Source organism: Dermatophagoides pteronyssinus, unplaced genomic scaffold (genome assembly GCF_027571235.1).
Source record: "Dermatophagoides pteronyssinus isolate colony J.1.1.1.1 unplaced genomic scaffold, Derpt_VIB-CSIC_2022.12 sq0018, whole genome shotgun sequence".
Classification (NCBI taxonomy): domain Eukaryota; kingdom Metazoa; phylum Arthropoda; class Arachnida; order Sarcoptiformes; family Pyroglyphidae; genus Dermatophagoides; species Dermatophagoides pteronyssinus.
Genome location: NW_027461542.1, coordinates 288,220 through 311,472, shown reverse-complemented (window position 1 = coordinate 311,472; position 23,253 = coordinate 288,220). Strand labels below are relative to the sequence as shown.

The 23,253-nt window shown below is 29.3% G+C and overlaps 4 protein-coding genes across 5 annotated transcripts; 2 read left to right on the top strand and 2 right to left on the bottom strand.

The window, feature by feature from the left end:
* Positions 1–8: 8 nt before the first annotated feature.
* On the bottom strand, positions 9–3,696 carry Prp40 (pre-mRNA processing factor 40). The gene is made up of 2 exons (XM_027345797.2): positions 470–3,696; positions 9–413 (listed from the first exon to the last, which is right to left on the bottom strand). Exons 1-2 carry the CDS (start codon positions 3,332–3,334, stop codon positions 207–209), a joined length of 3,072 nt encoding a protein of 1,023 aa, XP_027201598.2. The 5' UTR covers positions 3,335–3,696; the 3' UTR covers positions 9–206.
* A 59-nt stretch (positions 3,697–3,755) lies between these two features.
* LOC113795547 (kinesin-like protein KIF3A) lies at positions 3,756–6,043 on the top strand. Its single transcript, XM_027345736.2, has 2 exons — positions 3,756–4,214; positions 4,283–6,043. Exons 1-2 carry the CDS (start codon positions 4,125–4,127, stop codon positions 5,966–5,968), a joined length of 1,776 nt encoding a protein of 591 aa, XP_027201537.1. The 5' UTR covers positions 3,756–4,124; the 3' UTR covers positions 5,969–6,043.
* Positions 6,022–8,693, bottom strand: LOC113795602 (protein Fe65 homolog). 2 transcript variants are annotated; one of them, XM_027345798.2, is made up of 3 exons: positions 8,432–8,693; positions 6,539–8,330; positions 6,022–6,461 (listed from the first exon to the last, which is right to left on the bottom strand). In XM_027345798.2, the coding sequence occupies exons 2-3, from the start codon at positions 8,164–8,166 to the stop codon at positions 6,077–6,079; spliced, it is 2,013 nt and encodes a 670-aa protein (XP_027201599.2). In that variant the 5' UTR covers positions 8,167–8,330; positions 8,432–8,693; the 3' UTR covers positions 6,022–6,076. The 2 variants fall into 2 exon arrangements, with proteins under 2 accessions (XP_027201599.2, XP_027201600.2); XM_027345799.2 differs by having other exon boundaries at positions 8,472–8,693.
* A 270-nt stretch (positions 8,694–8,963) lies between these two features.
* Positions 8,964–23,205, top strand: Nipped-A (Transcription-associated protein Nipped-A). The gene is made up of 5 exons (XM_027345809.2): positions 8,964–9,439; positions 9,509–9,802; positions 10,082–22,304; positions 22,367–22,852; positions 22,921–23,205. Exons 1-5 carry the CDS (start codon positions 9,236–9,238, stop codon positions 23,028–23,030), a joined length of 13,317 nt encoding a protein of 4,438 aa, XP_027201610.2. The 5' UTR covers positions 8,964–9,235; the 3' UTR covers positions 23,031–23,205.
* Positions 23,206–23,253: the final 48 nt, after the last annotated feature.

Genomic DNA, 23,253 nt, shown 5'->3' with positions numbered 1-23,253 from the left:
TTATAAAAAAAATTGTAATTAGCTTTATAAATGCTAAGATAAATATAAATGTTTGGATTTTTCTTCGATTCATTTCAGGTTAATTCAATGCAAAAAACTTGTTTGTGTTTAAATAGGGGAAGAAATGTTATTTGGCATTCATACTTGCTTGCTTGCCTGATGTTTTCCCATTGAAAATCAATCCAGAAAATCCAAGAAAAAAAAAATCATGTCGAATTTTCCAATTGTTTCAACAATAATTTACGTTGTTTTTCCAATTCTTCAAGATTATTATCCAAACCATTACCAACAACATTAACATTTACATTAACAATATCCGTTGGTATTGAATCATTATCATCCACATAGCGTTTTTCAATACGATTACGTTTACTTTTTGAACTGCCAACAACTAAATCATTATCATCAAATTCCTAAAAATAGATTTTCGAATTAACGCTAATGAAATCTGTCAACGAAAAAAACTTACGGAAGTATTTTTAAAACGTTTTGTCCTTGATCGTGTTGGTGATATGCTTGTTGATCGACGATGATATGATGATGATGATGATGAAATTCGTTTTTGTTGTTGTTGTTGATGATTAATCATTGGTGATCGGCTACGACTATGATGATGATGATGATGATAATGTTTTATGCTTGCAGTAGCAGATGATGATGATGGTGGTGGTAATGGTGATGGTGATCGTGAATCATTGGTTGTCAATCGATGACCACGATGATGATGACGATGATCAGATTTCGAATGTGATGAATGTTTTTGTCGTAAATTACGATTATTTTGCGATTGATCGATTCGCTGCTGTTGTTGATATTGACCATCATCATCACCATTATCATTCAATATTGAACGTAATGAAGATGACGATGACGACGTCGACGATGAAGAAGAAGATGACGAAGTAGATGAAGAAGATTCAGCCATCGATATTGGTGAATCTGATCCATCAACAGATAAACCATCATCACGAGCGCCACCACCACCAATTGATTCATTCGATTCAATTGATGAACAACGTGATAATGAGGATTGTTTTCGATGTTCATCACCATGATGTTTATGTCTATTTCGACTTTGATGACTTTTCAGCTTTTCTTGATTTTTCGAATATTTATTTTTCTTATTATCTTTTTCCATTTCTTTACCTAATTGTTGTTTATTACCATGTTGCTGCTGATCGACAATATCCATATTTTTCGATAAACTATTATGACGACTACTGCTACGACAATGTTGTTGCTGCGGTTGTTGATGATGATGATGACGATGTCCAGATTTATGATTATGATGATGTGAACAACTTTCAACAATTGAATTAATAGCACATTCAAATATTGATAAACGTTCATTTTCATCCGTAATTAACATGAATGCATCTTTCGTACAAATCAACGGACGAATTTCTGACCATTTTGAATTTTCATCCAATGGTGGTGATAATCGTGATAACATATCTAAAAATATTGATTCTAAACGTTTACGTTGTTTATTTTCTTCACGACGTTTTTCACGATATTTTTCACGTTCTTTTTCCAATAATTTTTCATGCATTAATTTAACATTACCTGAATCAAGTTTTGCACTTCTAGTATCTTTACTTAATACGGTAACGAATTCAGAAAATTCTGTATTCGGTGTCATTACGAAATCTGTGGATGCTTTTTGCAGAATATCTTTGATAATAATTTTTTCATCTTCATAACGTGCTTTTAAATCATCAACATAAAATTTAAATAAATCTAATGGTGTTGAACCAGATAATGGTTGTGATAACATTGAATCAAAACGTATATCAGATGATATTTCTGAATAAAGTATTGACCATTTTGATAATGAATTTAATTTACCTGATGCATGTAATTCATCTAAAAATTGTATAAATAATTCACGATTTAAACGTTTTTGTCTTTCTTGTATACGTTTTGTACGTAATTTTTCTTCTGCTTCTTCTGATTCTAATTGTCTTATATGTCGTTCAAATACAATTAGAGCATCTTCTTTATCCATATTTAATAATTGTGAATCATCAGCAAATGTTTGATTATCTAATAATAATTGTTGTGCTTGTTGCCATGTTGTATTGAATGTTATTTTTGGCATTGAATCTAATATTTCACTTAAAACAGACATATTACGTTTACGTAATTGTTTTGCTTCATTACGTTCTTTCCTGGATAATTCTGCAACAGCATCTTCGAAAATTTCTCTACGATCATTTTCCGGTACAATTTTCCAATGTTCATGATCACGAAATAATTCACATGCATGACGATAACGTATCATTGAATTCATACGATCAGTACGACGTAAAAATTGTGCTAATTGTTCTTTTGCACGACGAATTTTATTTTTCATTTCTTCTTTTTCTTCTTTCGAACGTTGTGTTTTATAAGCGTTAAAAAATTGTTTACGTTCTGGATGGGAACGAAATTTTTCAAAACGTATATCATTTCCAACAATTTTCAATGTATTTTCCCAACTAGCATTACTTGAAATATTTTTTTCACGTAAAATATCTTTAAATATTTCTAATAAATCAGATTTACTTGGTTGTTTTGTTGTTGTTGTTGGTGGTATTGATTCGGGTAATGAATCAGATTTTGGTGTTGTTGTTTCAGAAATTAACCCTGAATTATCATCATTCGAATCATTCGAATTCGAATTATCAAATTGCTTTTCAACATTATTGTTTGATGTTTGATCGTTATTTTCATTGATTGATTCAGATGTTTGATTATCAATTTGTTGTTGTTGTTCGATTGTCTTTTCATTCGAATCGTTCGATTCCGATGTTGCTGGCTTATCATTCGACGACGACGATGATGTTGATGATAAACGTTGTTTTAAATCATCCAATTCTTTTGGTATTGTCCATGATGATGATTTTGTTATAATATTATGATAATATATTTGACCATCTTCAGTTTTATATTCTTTCCATGGACATTGATCAATTAAACGTTCAATATTATTTTTTAATTCATCTGGTTTTTCCCATAATGTTTGTTTTGTTATTGTATTATAATAATATGGTTGTCCATCAGGTGTTTTATATTCCACCCAATTATTATTATTCAATGGTGATGATATTATTGGTGGTATTGGTAGAATAGGTGCTGGTGTTGCGGTTGCTATGGTTGGTGGTGGTGGCATTGGTATACCAGTCAATGAAAATGGATGAAAATTTGTTGCAGGTAAGAATGCAGGAATGATTGATGGCTGACCAGGAATCATTGTTGCAGCTGAATTGGATGATGATGATGATGAAGATGCAACAACATTTGGCATTATAATTGATGGAAATGGTGGAAATCCTCCGGATGGATTTTGCATTTTCTTTTTGTTCTGCTTCTTTTAACGAATTGATTTGATGAGAGAAAATTTTCCAGAAACAAAACAAAACAATACGTGTTGTATGTGGATACAATATTTTTCCACTCTCCAAAAAAAAAATTTGATTCGTTTTTCGAAGCCAAAAGATCCAAAAGCCAAACAAACACAAACGCCAAAAAAAAACTTGAAGATTTTCGTCAAAGTTGAATAATTGATTGATTGATTGATTGAATATCGACAGAAAAAAAATTGATAAAAAAGAATCCAAAGAATAATTCTTTTGTTTTGTTGGATAAACCAAAGAATCTTTTTTCTGGGGTATTGTGTTTCTGTTTGTACAACAATAAAAACACACACCGCAATTATTATAACACACATATATGTAACAAGGAAAAGATATACATTTCGACTATATCAACCTATCGGGGTTTGATTTTGTTATTTTTGCCATATTTATTAGAATTCTATAGAATTTTTTTTTTTTTGAAAAAAATGGAACCATTTTTTCTGGATCGCGAACCACTACTTTTGAATACTCAACGGGATTCTGTAAAACGAAAAAAGAAAAATTCTGATTCTGGTCAAAAATGTCGACTGTTCCAAAGTTCCATTTGATGGGATGGAAAGCGAAAAAAATTGTTCATCAAGAATATTCATTTTTGTGATTCAACAACGATTTCCATGACGACCATTTGGAAGAATTCTACGAGATAAAAACATTAAAAAACATTGAATATATTGAATTTGGCAAATCATTATCATCATCACCATCTTCAAGAGAGAAAAAACGATGTCATCAAAAGAAGATAATGTACGTGTTGTAGTCAGATGTCGGCCATTATTACCGGATTTAGAATCAAATGAAGAAATTATAATTAAAGTAAGTTTTCTTTTTTCGATGGAAATTCTTGTATTTTTAATCTTATTGTTTCATTTCATTAAACAAAGATTGGAAATGATAATCAAACAATACAGCTTTCAAATAGACAATTTACATTTGATCGTGTATTTGATTGGAAATCAACTGAAAATGATGTTTATACAAAATCAGCTAAACATATTGTTGATTGTGTATTACAAGGTTATAATGGTACAATATTTGCATATGGACAAACTGGAACGGGGAAAACCTTTACAGCATCGGGTATTATGCAAAATAGTTTTGAACATATATTTGATCATATACAACGAAGTAAAAATAATCAAAAATTTTTAGTACGTGCTTCATATTATGAAATTTATAATGAAGAAATACGTGATTTATTAGTGGCTAATAGTGGTAGTAAAAAAAATATTGGTCAAAAAACATTGGAATTAAAAGAAAATCAGAATGGAAAAATTATTATAAAAGATTTATCAAATTTTGTTATAAATAATGTTATGGATTTAAAAAAATTAAAAGAAACTGGTGATAAATATCGTTCGTTTGGTTCAACCCGTATGAATCAACGTTCAAGTAGATCGCATACAATATTTACAATAACAATTGAAACTGAAATTGGTGCCGATAATCCGGAAACATCGATCGTAAGGGTTGGAAAATTTCATTTGATTGATTTAGCCGGTTCGGAACGACAAACAAAAACCGGTACAACCGGTTTACGTTTAAAAGAAGCAGCAAAGATAAATTTATCGCTAACATCATTATCGTTGGTAATTGCTGCTCTGACTGATCCAAAAGCAACATTTATACCATATAGAAATTCAAAATTAACAAGAATTCTATCCGATTCATTAGGTGGTAATTCAAAAACATTATTAATAGCATGTATTGGACCGGCACGGATAAACCAAGAAGAAACAATTAGTACATTACGTTTTGCAAGTCAAACAAAAAATATTAAAAATAAACCAATTATTAATGAAGATAGTAAAGATGCATTATTACGACGTTTCGAAGAACAGGTAAAAGAATTACGACAACAACTTGAAGAACAAGAAAACGATGATAATAATGACCATGATAATGATAATCAAATGAATGATTCAACAACAACAAAAATAATACCAAATGAATTATTAGAAAAACTTAAACAATTAGAAGCAAAAATTTGTATTGGTGGTGAAAATCTATTGGAAAAAGCTGAAATGCAAGAAAAATTAATTGTTGAAAGTGAACGTGAACTAATTGAACAACGTGAAAAAGAGGATCGTTTACGTAAAGAATTAGAACAACGACAACAAGAAATATTAGAAATAGAAGATTCATATGTATCATTACAAGAAGAAATACAGGCATTAAATCGTAAAATACGTAAAGCATATGGTTTTCTAAAAGAATCTCGTTCCGAATTGGATGATATGAATGTTGAACATGAAAAATTACGTAGTGAATTATTGGATTCAATACGGATATCGGAAAAAGAGATAAAATTAACAAATGCATTGATCAGCTATTATATACCTGAAACATGTTTAAAATTGATTGAAGATAATGTACAATATAATCAATTAACAGGTGAATGGAATTTACGTTGTTTAGCATATACAGGTAATAATATGCGTAATGAATATGAATTTTTTGATAATGGTAATGATGCTATAAATGATGAAAATCACCACCACCACCACCACCACCATCATCAGAATTATGATAATATCTACCTGTCATATTCGAATCTTAATCTGAATTGAAATTTGTAAATTTTTTTTTGTAAAATTTTAAAATTTTATTTTAAAATTATAATTAAAGAATTAAGCAAATTATAATCAGAATTTTGTAAATTTTTTTTCACACTGAAATCAACAATCAAGAGAATTGGATGAAGTAGCTGCTGCTGCGGCTGTTGTTGAAGTTTTATTTAAAATTTTTGAAAATACACCCGATATTGATGATTTCAATGCGGCAACTGGTGATGAATTTGTTAATGTCGATGTCGATGTTGTTGTTGGTGATGTTATTTTATTTTTCGTCGATTTAGCAGTAGGTTGTTGTTTTTGTTTATTTGAATGTGCATCCAAACATTTTTGATAACGTAATTTACAAGCAGCTTCAATTAATTTACATAATGCACCTGCACTTGGTTCAACTTGAAAACAATGACAAACAAATTCATTTTCATTTACTTGCATTATAAAACCACAACGTTTTATATTGTCTAAACTGATGCCAAGAAATGATAGATATCTACCCAGAAAAGAAAATTGAAAAATTTGTCATTTTTTTTCTTTGAAAATCAAAAATCAAAAAACAAAAAAACAAACCTAACACGACATTCAACTAATGTACAACCAGTTTGTTGACATTCAACAATCAAATTTGATGGTGATATTGTTATCATAACTGGACGCATTAATTCATTTTCATTTGAATAATCATTTGTTAATGAACAACAACGTAATGTATTAATAATTTCTTCAATAGCCATATTTAATATTTCAATACCCATTGGTTTGGAAACAGGTATGAAACCAATATATAATGCATGGATTTGTTTTTTTGGTTCTTCAATCGGTGTTGGAAATTCAAAATTTTCCATTTTTGAATTAAATTGATGATTCGGATGTTGATTGCTGGATTTCAATAAAAGCTGATCAGGACGATCATTCGATTCTTGATTATGATTACGATTTTTAATCTGTATCAATGCATTTTTCAAATATAATGCTAAACGTTGTGCTGTTTGTGATGATTGATTTGATGCATTCGTGGTATCCATATTATCATCATTATCATCATCACAATGAAATATATGACATTTAACCGTACCAGGTTTACCATTTTTACGATCTTTAACAACATAGGCAAAATTATTATTATCATCAACAGCCCACATACGTATTTCACGTATCAACTGAATGGATAATGTTGTTGATGTTGTTGGTTCCAGCAGTGATATTCGTTCCGAATTTATTTTCAATATTAATGATTGTGTTTCATTTGGTCCCCAACAACGTGCAGCATTTTCCGCTCGGGTTGTCAGCTCATAAATACAACGTTTTATTACGGTTGAACCAGTTTGAGAATTTATTTGTGATTCATCAACATCCAACCATCCTAATGAATGTACAATAAATGTTAATTCATTTTCAATCGATAAGGAATCTGGATCATCATCATCATCGTCATCGGTTTCTGGAAATGTTAATTTCATATTGGCAATAATTTTTTTACGATTTATCAAGGATTTTTTCTGCTGTCGATGTTCATCTTCCTGGTGATGATCGTCATCGTCATCGTCATCGTGATTCGATTCTTTTGATTCGGCCAATGGATTTTCTTCTTCAATCAAATCTTCCGATAAATTATAATCACCAATATTAATAATAGCAGATTTATCTAAAAATACTAATGAATCACTACGTATCATTGATTTATCCAATGTATTTAGATATGGTCGTTCACGTTGTATTGTACCGGTTGGTATATGCCAAAAATATGAACCTAATTCATCTTCATGTCTTTCCCAACCATCGGGTAAATCGAATGTTTGCTGTTGTGAATTCGAATTCGAATTCGAATCTTTTGATTTTTCTTTTTCTTTTTCCTTTGTTAAAAGATTTTGTTTAACATTTTCATCATTTTCGGATGAAAGATCTTCATATTCATCATCATCATCTTCTTCTTCGTCGTCTAGGGAATCATCTTCATCATCGTCGTCGTCGTCATCATAACTAAATGGATTCGATTCAGTTTGATTAATCGATTTTTCATTATTTTCATGATCATCACCACCAATCATCATTTGATTTATTGATAATTTTGCATAAAGTTTACGATAATTTGGATTTTCATAATTTATTTGTTTATTTGAATTGGATTTATCATCACCATCGATAACATCGATGGTAGATTTCTTCGAATGATCATCATTATTATCGGCCATTATCATTGGCAATTTTTAACGAACAAAGAATGCAAGATATGATTTGATTCCAAGAACAACAACAACAACAAAAAGTTAAATCGTCAGCAAGCTGGATTTGAACAACATTTTTTTTGCGTAGGATGATATAGGATGACAAACATCAAAGAGCAGCGTTGAAAAATTATATCCTTAAATGGTAAATTTGAAGAAAAGAAATGAAAAAGAAGATCAAGATTGAGTCGAAGAAAATTGATATGGAAAACAAAAAAAAAAATTTCAGGTGACCAACCCTGAAATGATTTTTTTTTCTCCAATAATTCGGTTAATACCGTTCAGGGAGAATAAACAACAACGTCGTCGTCAGAATCTATAGAATCTGGAAATTCCCAACAAAATCATCATCATCGAATGGCGCATGGTTTTTGTTTTCATTTGATGATTCTTGCATTTGATTCTCCTGGATTCTATGTTCCAAAAAAAAAAAATCTTTTTTGGAAATTTTTTTGTGGGTTTCAAAAATAATTTCCGAAAATATTTTTCCCGAGAAAGTTTTTTCACTGCTGTCAGTGTGTTTATATCCATGTTGAGCATGGCATGCTAGGCAGGCAGAAAGGCGTTTCAAAAATATTCTTCTATACTAAAACAGTCGTTCTCAACTGGTTCTCTAATACCGTGTTGATATGAATTTTTGTCTGTTTGATAAACACTGTGGATCATGAATCCAATCAAGACGGTTTTCGACCAATTTTGGATTCGAATTGCGCATGTTCAATGTTTTTTAACGGCCATTAGAATGTATATAAACGAAAAAAAATGCATGGATATTGTCAATGCGCTTTTTTTTCGAAACTACAACAAAAACACCGCAAATGTGATTCTTTTTCAATTTTTTTGATTTTTGAAAACCAAAAATAATTCATCAATATTGACAGTGTGATTAATCAACAACATCTATCGATGATCATGATCATCATTTTGTTGAATCATCATCTGATTTGATTTTCAATTTTGTTTTGATTTTTTTTCTATTTTCAAAACAAAACAAAAACAAACTTTGAAACAAGTGTCAACAGTGAAAAATAAAACAGAAAAAATGGATGATCCACCAACAGCAACAACACCGACAAGTGCACCGGTAAATGAATCCGATTTTTCATTACCACCACGTGATCCAGAAGAATTTGATGAATTAGTATTAAAATTTCGTAATGGAATCGTACGATTAAATGATTTAAAAGATCCAAAAGAAGGAATTGAAATGAGAAAATTATTACAAGAACTTAATAATAACTTGGAGGTTTGTAAAAGAAATTATAAATTATAAAATTACAAGTTAATTATCATTCTCTTTTCTCTTGATCTATAGATTTATTCATTAAACAATCGTTTTAATAGTTTTTTCGCAACAGCATTACCAATAATGTTACAATTTCTAAATACTGGTAAAAAATGTCATATAAAAGGAAATCCTGAAACACATAATCGTCAATTAGTATTGGAATTGTTAACACGTTTCCCATTATCAGTTACGAAAAATTTTCTTCAACAAATGTTTCCAGTACTGTATATGATAATGGAATCGGATAATGAAGATAATGCTTGTATTGCATTTCGTATATTGATTGATCTACATAAACGTACACAAAAATTAAATGATGATGTAAGTTTTGTTTTACATAAAATAAGCAGAAAAATCATTCTTAAAAAATGAATGAATCAAAAATGATGAAAGAAGCGATTATGAGATTATGTTTTCCTTTCTCCTCTGTTCCTTTTCCAAAGGAACCGAAAAAGAATTTAAAAAAACGAATCAAAGATCCTTGCTGATAAGATCTGATTTGATTCAGGATTAGGATTTTGCTATTTTTCCCATTTTGAAAAAGCTATTTCGATTCTAATTTGATTTTTTGTTATTTTTCTGTTTTCTGTTTCAAATTAGGCAAAAAAATTTCTTACCTTAATCAAAAAATTTACCTGTATGTTGATGCAAAATTATCAGAAAATATTTCAACCATCCAAACAGGTTAGTGGTGTTGAAAAATCCGATTTGGAACCAACATTAGATGAAATATTTATTGCAACATCATTAACTGATCGTTCAACTTGTTTAACATTATTACCAAGAGGTATAAATTCATTAAAATTATTAATTGAAGTACCAATCAATATAATAATGTTAATGCAAGTTTATCGTAATCTAAATGAAATTGAATATTTTGAATTATTACAATTGGCTATAAAATTAGTTGAATTACAACCAACTGATGAACAGAAAAATGATCCATCATTTAATCGTGATATTTATTCAGAATTCCTTACGGTACAGATAAAATATTTTTCATTTATTGCATTTATGGCCAGGACGCAAGAAGAAAAATTTCAAACATTACCAAAAATTGCTGAACAATTACCAGCGATTGTATTGAAATTTTTTCATAGTTTACCCGATGAAATGACAAGTTTACGTAAAGATTTATTATATTCAACACGTTATATTGTTGGTACAAGATTTCGTACATATTTTCTACCTTATATTGAAGAATTTTTTAATGAAAATATTATTATTGGTAATGGTTGGGCAACACGTGAAACATTACGTGCATTTGCATATTCAGTTATATATGATTTGGTTCATCATCTTCGTGATTCATTAAAATTAAGAGAATTAAATTTAGTTGTAAATATTTATTCACGTAATCTTTATGATGATTCATTAAGTCTTTCAAATCATATTATGTCATGTCGTTTGTTGATTAATATTGCTGATGCATTTTGTAAAACTGGTGAAAAGGAAAAATGCCTGACGAATGTACCATCAGCATTGATAAAAATTCTGAAAATTTATGTAAATAAAATTGCTTTAATGGCAAAATATTCATTACCAAGAATAAAGGCAAAATTGAATTCAAAGGAATCAACGAAAGAATCAACAACGAAAAATGATAAATTGAAAAAATCATCGTCAACAACCAATATTGATGATATAGCTGATTATAATGATAATAGCAATAATTATAAAACAAATATTGAATATTTAACATCATCATTTATTGATAATGATGATTATCGTTTACATTATGGTATACCACCGGATGGTGGACAATCAACAACAACAATAAATGAATGTCGTATGTTAACCAGGCAATTATTTAATGGTTTAAAATTATTATCAATAAAATTAAATGATATGTGTCAAAATATACAATGGTCACTGTATGCACAATCATTACAATCATCAACGACAACAACAAATGGTCAACAACAACAACAACAACCGCCGCAACAACAACAACAACCACCAATACGTACTGGTTATTGTCGACCAAATGATATTCATATTTTAATCAATTTATTTCAAAATGGTTTAAAATTATTAGAAATTTATAATTTATCAATATTTCCATTTACAACAACAACAACAACAAATCAACAACAAAATAGTAATGGTTTTAATCTAAATTTAAATAATAATAATAATAATAATCGTCAACAACAACAACAATCGTCGACAACAACAACAACAACAAATAATCAACAAAATTTTAATCAACGTACAAAAGAAGAAAAAGAAGCTATTGAATTATTTTGTAATATATTTACAATATTAACACCACAAACATTTCGTGTTATAATTAAATCATCAATCGATTATTTAGTTAATTGTTTATATGAAAATAGTAATCTAACACAATTGGTACATTATCTATTGTCGCAACAAAATACATCAAGAGTATTTGCTGATATACTTACGGGTTATCTGGTTGAACGTATGGAAATAATGGGTAATAATACTGAAATGTCAAGTTTATATTTAAAATTATTTAAATCAGTATTCGGATCGGTTTCGTGTTTACATTTTGAAAATGAACGTATGTTACAACCACATTTACGTAAATTGGTTAATAATTCAATGAAAATGGCACTAAATGCACAAGAACCATATAATTATTTTATGTTATTACGTGCATTATTTCGATCGATTGGTGGCGGTTCACATGATCAATTATATCGTGAATTTTTACCAATGTTACCATCATTATTACAAGGTTTAAATAATTTTCAAACCGGTATACACCGGCAAAATATGAAAGATTTATTTGTTGAATTATGTTTAACAATACCTGTACGATTATCATCATTACTACCATATTTACCATGGTTAATGGATCCATTAGTATCGGCATTGAATGGTGCACCAAATCTTATTGCACAAGGCCTTCGAACATTAGAATTATGTGTTGATAATTTACAACCAGATTTTCTTTATGCACATTTTTTACCTATTCGTATTGAATTAATGCAATCATTATGGAAAACATTACGTTATCAAAATGATAATATTGCACAAATATCATTTCGTATACTGGGTAAACTTGGCGGTACAAATCATCGTATGATGAATGAACCACAAAAATTAGAATATCTTGAATTTCGTGATCCAATATTGAATGAAAATGATGATGATCATTTTGATAATAATAATAATAATAATAATAATCAAAGACAAATTGAATTTAATAATAATAATATACCATCACATGGTTCATATGCATATATGGAAATAAAATTTGAAAATGATTCAATAATACAATTACCAGTGGATAAAGTTATTGATATTGCTTGTAAAAGTTTACGTTTACCAAATACTGATACATTTTATCGGCAACAAAGTTGGGAAGTTGTAAAAGGATTTCTAATTGCAAACATACAGAATTTCTCTAGTGATAATGAAAAACAACAAATGCATAAACTATTTTCACATCCAACATTTTTAAATGGTTTAGATTTTGGTTATTGTAGTAGTAGTACGAATTCAATATCCACATCATCAACATCATCGACAATAAATTTTTATAAATTTAATGATGAAAAGCTGAGAAAAGTACATGAATCAGCATTGATTGCAATGTTAACAGCATCAGCTATAAAAGAATTAAGACAAACTGTATTGAATTTTATGGTACCATTAGTACGGCATTATATATTGGTTGCAATTTGTCAACAATCTGGTCCGATTAATAGTTCTGGTCGTACTGTACGTTTACATGGTATGGATCCGCTGGTTTTGATTGATGCAATGACCACCGTAATGGGACAAGAAGAAAAAGAACTTTGTAAACCATGTCAATTTGTATTGAGAGTTATAATTGAAACAACAACAAGTGTTCTGGGTAATATTGATCGTGCTTGTCAATTACCATTATATGAATATATTTTGGAACGTGTTTGTGCATTATGTTATGAACGTGCTTGGTTTTCAAAATATGGTGGTTGTATTACTGTACGTTATTTATTTGAACGTATGTCATTACGTTGGTTGTTTAATCATCAATTTATTATTCTAAAAGCAATGCTTTATGTAATGATGGATTTATCCGGTGATTTATCAAGTGGTGTTATTGAAATGGCTAAAGATAATATGGAAACGATGATTAAAATTTGTGGTCTACCATTAACCACAGCAGCACAAAAAGATTTACATGATTTACAACAAAAATCAATGAATGATATTGTACAAGAATTATTACGACAAATTACATCAAGTAATACTGCGGTACGTGAACAAGCAATGTATTTATTGGATGTTTATTCAAAAACAGCAAATTGTACTATAACAGATATAATTCGGCCACATAAAGAAATGTTAGAAGATATGGTACCATTTAAAAAACAAAAATTATTTCAACAACCAATTCAAGTACAAATTGGTATTCTAGATGGTAATACATTCTGTATAACGCTGGAACCACAATTATTCATTATTGATACAACAATTAATGAACATCAAATATTTTTTAATGATGTTTATTCTATTTGTGAAAATGATGATCAAACATTATCAAAATTACCATGTTATAAAAATGTTTCACTGACAACATTACGTAAATCAGCTTTGCGTACGCTATCAGCATGTCAACATTTAAAAACAATGTCACATAAAATTTTTAATGTTCTTTACAAAGCATTGATATCACCGGATCAAGAATTACAAGAATGTGCATATGATTGTATGAAAAAATATAAATATCTGAATAATGTTAATCCGGAAATTATAAGGAATACCGTTAGGAATTTTATTATAAATATAAGTGAAGTACGGCTATTATCACCAAAAGATCAACTTTTAATTCAACGTTTGAAAAATCTTGCACGTTTGTTTGCATATTTATTCAATGATAAATTATGTGAATTAATGTTTCAGCATTTAAATCGTACAACTGATGTTTGTTGTCAATATTTACGACGTCATCGTGAAAAAGAATATGAATTTCGTTTGAAACAACAACAACAACAACAATCGCAACAACAACCGCAACCGCAAGAACAAAATGAAATAATCAAAACAAATCTAATGAATCTGGAAAATCAAATACCATTATATTTGAATTTAGGTATTGAAATTATATATTTATTTTGTGAAATTTCAGCTGCTGATGTTAGTTATGTTGAATTACTGTTGAATTTATTGACAAAAGCCGAAACATCATTAGATATTTATGTTTATATGTCTTATTATAAACCAATTAAACATTTTATGAAACGTTATCCAAAAGAATCGGTTGCACAAATGGAACAACGTTTGAATGAAGAACATATTTATCGTTTTTTTCTTCATATTATTTCATCCGGTGATGATGATAATGATAAAAAAGATAAAGATAAAGATGTTAATGGTGAAGAATGTAATCCATTTCGTAAAGTTTTATATGAAAATCCATCACGTTTAATAACAATATTACAACAAAGTGTTAAATCATTATATCAACAAAATTCATCGACATCAACAGCAATGGTTGAATCGACTATTTCCACTTCATCATCATCAATGTTAATAATTGGTGGACAACAATCACCACAACAGGTACCAGCACCTGCATCAACAATCGATGTAATATCATCATCATCACCAACACCAATGTTAATGAATTCATCATATCAACGATATCAAGTTATAAAAATTATTTATAATTTAATAAAATATGATAAAAATTGGTTAATCAAACAACCGGAATTGATAAAATCATTAAAATCAATATGGATTTGTAATTTATTTCATAATGATCATAAAGAAAATTATCAAATGAATACAAAACAATGGGAAGAACCACGTTTATTAGTAAAATGTTTATTAAATTATTTGGATAATCAACAAGAAGATTATGAACTATATTTTCAATTATTACGTTCATTTATTGGTAAATATCATTGTGATTTTGAATTTTTACGTAAATTTTTTGCTGAAAAAATGTTGACAAAATTTTCAATCGAATGGAAAAGAGAAATATTTTTAAAATTTTGTAATTTATTTAATTCGACGCAAACAACAACTGTGGATGATTTATCGATGGAATGGTCAATGGAATTGAAGGCAAAAATCCTACAATATATTATTATACCAATATTTTCATATACATTTAAAATGGGTGAAAATGAAAAATTTCTTGGACAACCATTGGAAGATGATTCTTCTTCATTAGCAACGACAACGAATCAAGAATCGACAAATTTAGTATCAGTTTTTATTAATGTTTTAATGGAAGAAAAAACATCCGTAACGGATTCGATAAAAATTCTTATCCTGCAACTTGGTTGTTTGATTGTTGAACATGCATCGAATTACATTCGACCGCCACAAATATCTGAAAATGAACGTGTACCACGTTGTAAACGTGAAAAAAGTGAAGTGCGAAGTTTAATGTCATATGCATGGCCTGGGATTTATTCAACACGTCGTCAAGATTCAGTGAAAAAATATTATTGTCATCTTTTGGTTGCACATATTATATCAAAAATATCGATATTAAAACGAATTATACGTCATGTTTTACAAAACCTGCTGAAAGCATATTATCCAGAATCACGTGCAATTGTTTTTAATGCATTAGAAATATTAATACCAATCTTGCCGCAACGTATTAATGATGGTTATCGACAACTACGACAATTTACAAAAAAATTAATGATTGAAGAAAGTCATGTTTCAGCACAATTTAATCATTTGTTACAGATTTTGGTTCGATATTATCGTATTTATTATCCAACAAGACATATTTATCTACCGCATATGGTTAATGCAATACAACGTTATGGTTTATCACAAAATTCAATAATTGAAACAAGGAAACTTGCATTAGATTTAGTTGAAGTTATTATACGTTGGGAACATGAAAGAATTTCTACTGAACAAATGGATAAAACTGATAAACAAACTGATATTGATTCAAGTGATAGTGAATCAAGTTTTGATTCAAAACAAGAACAACAATCAAATAAATCATCATCATCAACAACAATAGCATTACAGATTACAAATAGTCAAAGTAGTTTGAATAGTCAAACATCATTATCACCGCAAGAAATACAATTATCACATGGTTCAATTGAAAAAGAATATTCGGATGCTATTCTACAATTTTTATTACGTTTTATTTGTATGTCACCGGATTTTAATGTTACACCTGGTAGTAGTATAACGCAGAATTTTTTTGCTTGGAATTCACAAACATTACCCGAATCATTATGTCGACGTGCATTTTCATTATTGAAAGATGCTTTGCAAAATGAATTTTGGCCATTAAATGATATAAAATTACATTCATTAGAAAGAATTCTGATGTTAGTTTCGAATGAAAATTCATCATCATCACCACATCAATCACTGCCACCGAATACAGTTATACAAATTTGTTTGGCCCTAGATTTATTGATATTATTTTTACAAACATTAAAACGTGATCTGGCCATTCAAATGTTAATGCCATTACAACGTGCAATATCAACATGTTGTACATGTACAAATCCAAAAATCGTATCAACTGTACATAATTTATTAACAAAAATGATGTCAATAGTACCACCATCATGTCATTCATCAACAATATCACCAAAATGTGGTCAACCAGTTAAAATTGATACATTAGAAACATTTGAACAACTTTATACCGATATACATTCATTAATATTGAATGGTTTTATGTCTTATAATAAAATTGGACAACCAATGATTATACCTGGTGCAGGTGCAGGTGGTCAAATGAATAATCCTAATGTTGTTGGTGGTGGTACTATCAATAATAATAATATTCCATCAAATCAATCACGTCAATCAACAGCAACTGGTCAACAAATAGCTACTGGTCAATCAACAACAATTCCTGGTCTAAGTAGTTCAACAACAACATTATCACAATTATTTAGTGTTTTAATGTGTTTGAAAGCAGCTTGTTTAAATGAACCGGCATATATTGATCGATTATCGACACCATTTTTAGTTATGCTACAAAAATTAGTAAAAGAACATACAAATATAATTGGTAATCATCCACATCATCATCATCCACATACACATCAATCATCACAAGATTTTAATTCATCATTATGTGCTGATATAATCAATCTTTGTTTGGAATTGATAAAAAATCGTATTGCATTTTCAAATCCAGAAACAAGGCGAACATTAATCAATAATGTTTTCCTGATTTTAATTGAAAAATCACCTGAAATTAAGGTGATGAAAACATTATTAAAAATATTTGAAGAATGGATTAAACAACCATTATCATCGTCGTCGACAACAAGTGGATCATCGACAACAAACGTATCAATGTTACGTGATAAAACAACATTAGTATTACGTATTGGACATAATATTGAAAAAAGATTTTCAGATGATATTGAACTAAATAATCAATATTTAGAATTAATACATTATATTTATTCGGATGAACAATTAAAAACGCATGATATAGCAACAAAATTAGAATTTGCATTTATGGCCGGTTTACGTTGTCAACAGCCACAAATACGGCAGAAATTTTTTAATCTTCTGAATCAAAGTTTACGTCGTCGTTTATATGAACGTTTATTGTTTATAATAAATTCACAAAGTTGGGATACTATTGGTATACATTATTGGATTAAACAAGCGATTGAATTGATATTATCAATATCAAATGAAAATGAAACGATAAAAATTGGTAACCAGAATTCCAAACTACCATTACCAATATCATTGATACCATTGAATGAAAATCAAGATAATAAATCATTATTATTAACAAGTTTTGTATCGAATGGTTTGAATTGTACACCAACCGATATGTTAATGAATATGGAATTGATGAATTTTACTAATCAAAATTGTACCAATAGCAGTAGCAAAAACGATAGTATTGAAATGATGGATGTTTGTGTCGATAATGGTGGTAATGACAAAAAACAAGATTCGGAAAATTTTCTTAATGATATTTTCAATGATCAACAGACATCGAAAGCTGCAACAAATAATCAAGATACGAAATCACAGGATAAATCCAAAGATATTGTTGAAATTGTTTGTAATTTCCTTCAATGTAACCGACAATATAAAGCATTACCATTTTTTAATGCTGTTGCACAGCTTTGTCACCTGGATAATCAATTAGCACATCATTTATGGATACAATTATTCCCACGAATATATTCAATATTAACAGAAAAATATCAAACAATGATTGCTTGTGAATTGGCACCATTTTTCATATCTGGTGTACATATTTATCAACGTGAAATCCCTATAAGTTCGGTGAATACATTTTTCGAAGCAGTTGTACATTGTGAACCATCGATAAAATTTCGACCATCCATTCTACGTTATTTAAGCCGTAATCATAATCTTTGGCATCGTTGTTCATTATTATTAGAAATGGAAATGGATAGTATTTATTCAAATCGTTCTGCATTTAGTTTAGGTGGTTTAATAACGAATGATATTAGTAATCAACAACAATCATCATCGACAAATAATCAACAAATCATCAAACATACACGTAGTGTTGTTGGATCATCACAATTGAATAATGTTGGTGAAAAACAACAACAACAACATAATACGAATAGTATGAATTCGCTATCGGCAAATATAAATGATATTCTACCATATGAATTACCAACATCAATGAATCAACCATATGGTCATGAATGTATGTCTGCATTAGCTAATATTTATGAAACATTGAAAGAACAAGATTATTGGTCAGGTGTTTGGTTTAAAAAAGCAAATTATAAAGAAACATTGATTGCAATTGCATATGAACAACAAGGTTATTTTGAACAATCAAAAGGTGCATATGAACTGGCAATGAGTAAAGGAAATAATGAATATAATAATACACCAATACCATTATGGTTGAATGAAGAATATCTGGTTTGGGAATCACATTGGATACGTTGTTCAAAAGAATTAAATCAATGGGATTTTCTAAAAGATTATGGTAATTCAATTGATTTACCAAATCCATTACTTGTATTGGAATCAGCATGGCGTATACCGGATTGGGATGCAATGAATATGGCTGTAATGTGTGTTGAACAAAATCTACCAAAAGATTTTGCATGGAAATTAGCATTATATAAAGGTTATAATGCATTATGTAATCCAAATCATTGTGATATGATAATTGCTGAACGTATGGTTGAAGTTGCAACAAATTTTCTATTAAAAGAATGGCGTAAATTACCGAAAATTGTTTCATCAGCACATATTAGTATATTACAAGGTGCACATCAAGTTATTGAATTGAATGAAGCACATAATTTGAATCATATTTTATTGAATGGTAATGTCAGTGGTGGTGGTGGTGGTATTGTTTATCCAAATAATGAAAGATCATCATATGAATTACGTAGTTTAATAAAAACATGGAAAAATCGTTTACCAATTGTTGCGGATGATTTATCACATTGGAGTGATATATTTACATGGCGTCAACATCATTATCAAATGATTGTAACAAGATTTGAACAGGAAATAAAATTACAACAACAACAAGGAAATCCAATACCACCGGGTTCTGCATCGAATGCATTATGCGGTGCACATGCATCAGCACAATCATTAATACATTTGGCAAAAGTTGCCCGTAAACATTTTCTAATAAATGTTGCATTAGATCAATTAAATCGTATACATACAATACCAAAAGTACCAATAGTTGATTGTTTTCAAAAAATTCGTCAACAATTAAAATGTCATTTATTGAAACATTCAATGCAACCAACTGGTGAAGAATTACAAGAAGCAATGTCCGTTATTGATTGTACACATTTACATTTTTTTCAAAATGAAATGATGGCTGAATTTATTGCATTAAAAGGTTATGTACTAATGAAAATAAATCGTATGGATGAAGCAAATAAAAATTTTTCCGCATCATTACAATTATCGGATACGGTTGTAAAATCATGGGCAATGTGGGGTGAATTTTTTTATGAAATATTTACTACCAGTGCACAAGAATCATTTTCGCAACGTAATATGCAGAATGGTAAGAATGCAATTATAGCATTTTTACATGCATCCAGACATCAAAGTGATTCAAAAACACGTAAATATTTATCAAATGTTTTATGGTTATTATCATATGATAAAGAACAACAATTAGCACAAGCAGTTGAACAATATAATACTGGTGTACCACCTTGTAATTGGGTACCATGGATACAACAATTACTACATTGTTTAGTACGATCGGAAGGACAACATATGTTGACAATATTATCACAGATTAGTAAATTGTTTCCGGAAGCTGTATATTTTCCAACACGGACATTATATCTTTCATTACGTTTGGAACAACGTGAAATGAAATATAAATATTGTATATTTTCATCGGCTGTTGGTATTCAACAACAACAACAATCATCAAATTCGCAACAACAACAACAACCACATCAACAACAACAACAACAACAATCAACTACTGATCAAGTACAAGTATCATCAGCAACATGGCGTTGTACTAGGATAATGCATCATCAACGTGAATTACATCCAACATTATTAACATCGATTGAAGGTATACTGGATCAAATGTCATGGTTTCGTGAAAATTGGTTTGAAGAAATATTAAGACAATTACGACAAGCATTAGCAAAATGTTATACAATTGCATTTGAAAATCGTGATAATGTTGCTGAAACAATAACATCAAATCATACATTAAGTTATATTAGAAAATTGGTTACTACATTTGGAATTGGTATTGATAATGCAGCAACAGCTGGTGGCGGTGGTGGTAGTAATCAATCATCATCCGCTAATCAATCAACAAATTATTCAAATAATGATTCTGCGAATCAAAATCAAAATAAACAACAACAACAACAACGTTCAACATCAACAGCAACGGCTAGTAGTAATACAACAGCATCGGAAACATTAGCACGTCGTGCACAATCAACAGTACAGGATCCGGATTTTCAAAAAATGAAACAACAATTTGCAAATGATTTTGATTTCAGTGTACAAGGTTCACATAAATTACATAATCTTATTGTAAAATTTAAAAAATGGATAAAAATTTTAGAAGCTAAAACAAAATTATTACCAAAATCATGGCTATTGGAAGAAAAATGTCGTTATTTAAGTAATTTTTCCAATCAAATTGTTGAAGTAGCATTACCGGGTGAATATTTCCTGCCGAAATTAAATGCAATGTGTATTGTACATATTGCACGTTTTATGCCACGTGTTGAAATTATTACCAAGCATAATACAACTGCCCGTCGGCTTTATATTCGTGGTCATAATGGTAAAATATATCCATATTTAGTATTGAATGATTCATCATTAAGTGAAGTTAGACGTGAAGAAAGATTTTTACATCTATTACGTTTACTTAATCTTTATCTAACTAAACATAAAGAAACAGCACGACGGGTTATTAGTTTTACCGTTCCACGTGTTGTACCGATTCATGGACAAATGCGTTTTGTTGAAGATAATGTATCATCATTATCATTGATTGAAATCTATAAACAACATATGATTCGTCGTGGCTCGGATCCAGATGCACCAATTGCAAAATATTATGATCGTTTATTAAGTCTACAGACTAAAGGATCCGGTCAAGTTTCACTATCACAATTAAAGGATATTATATATGATATACAATCATCAATGGCACCGAAAACATTGTTAAAAGAATGGGCATTGCAAACATTTTCAACAGCAACAGAATTTTGGCATTTTCGTAAATTATTTACATTACAATTAGGTTTAGCTGGTATTTCGGAATTTGCATTTCATTTGACAAGATTAAATCCGGATATGATGTATATACATCGTGATAGTGGTTTAATTAATATTGCTTATTATCGTTTTGATTTGAATGAAGAAAGTGGTAAGTTTACAAACGTTTTTTTTTGTAAAAATTTTATTAATTTTTTCATTAATATTTTCCAGGTGAATTAATCAGCAACCAGCCGGTACCATTCCGTATGACACATAGTGTACAGAATTTAATTACTGAAATTGGTATACATGGACCATTGACGGCAACAATGATTTCATCAGCTAGTTGTTTAGTTCATCCAAATTATAAAGTACGTTCAATATTATTGGCTATATTACGTGATGAAATTATCAATTGGCATAAACGTGTTAAATCGAGTGAAAAAATGGCATTAATATCAGCAGCAATGACTGCTTTAGCTACTAATCAAACGGCAAAAATTTTAAATCAAAATCAAAAAGATGATTCGAATATGGATACTAATAGCAGTGGTGGTGGTGGTGGTGATCAACAAAATCAACAACAACAATTTACTCAACAACAATTAGCCGATGTAATTAATTCACCAAATATGAATGAAATACCTGAAATGGGTGGTGAAGAATTAGTTAATTTAGTTACAAAAGCTGCTAATGCTATTATGTCACGATTACAAAGTAAGAAAATCTTTTTCTGTCATTTTTTTCTGGGATAATTTTCATATTTTTACTTTTCATTTCATCAGGTCTGGCAACATTTGATGGAACCGAAAGTAATGTTGCAACATTAATCAATTTGGCAATTAATCCGGATAATCTTTGCTGTATGGATCCGGCTTGGCATCCATGGCTTTAAGGAAGAAAAAAAACAAACATTAAACGAAAACATTAAACAAATCAACAACAGAATTTTTTTTTTTTGTATAAATTATTTTTATTTTTATATCAACAAACATTATCATTTGTCAAATATATTCATTTTTTAAAAAAATTCAAATAAATACATTGTTTATGAATATGCTCAAAATTTATCACGCTTGCTCAATATGTTTTTTTTTTTGTTTTGTTTAGCGCCATTC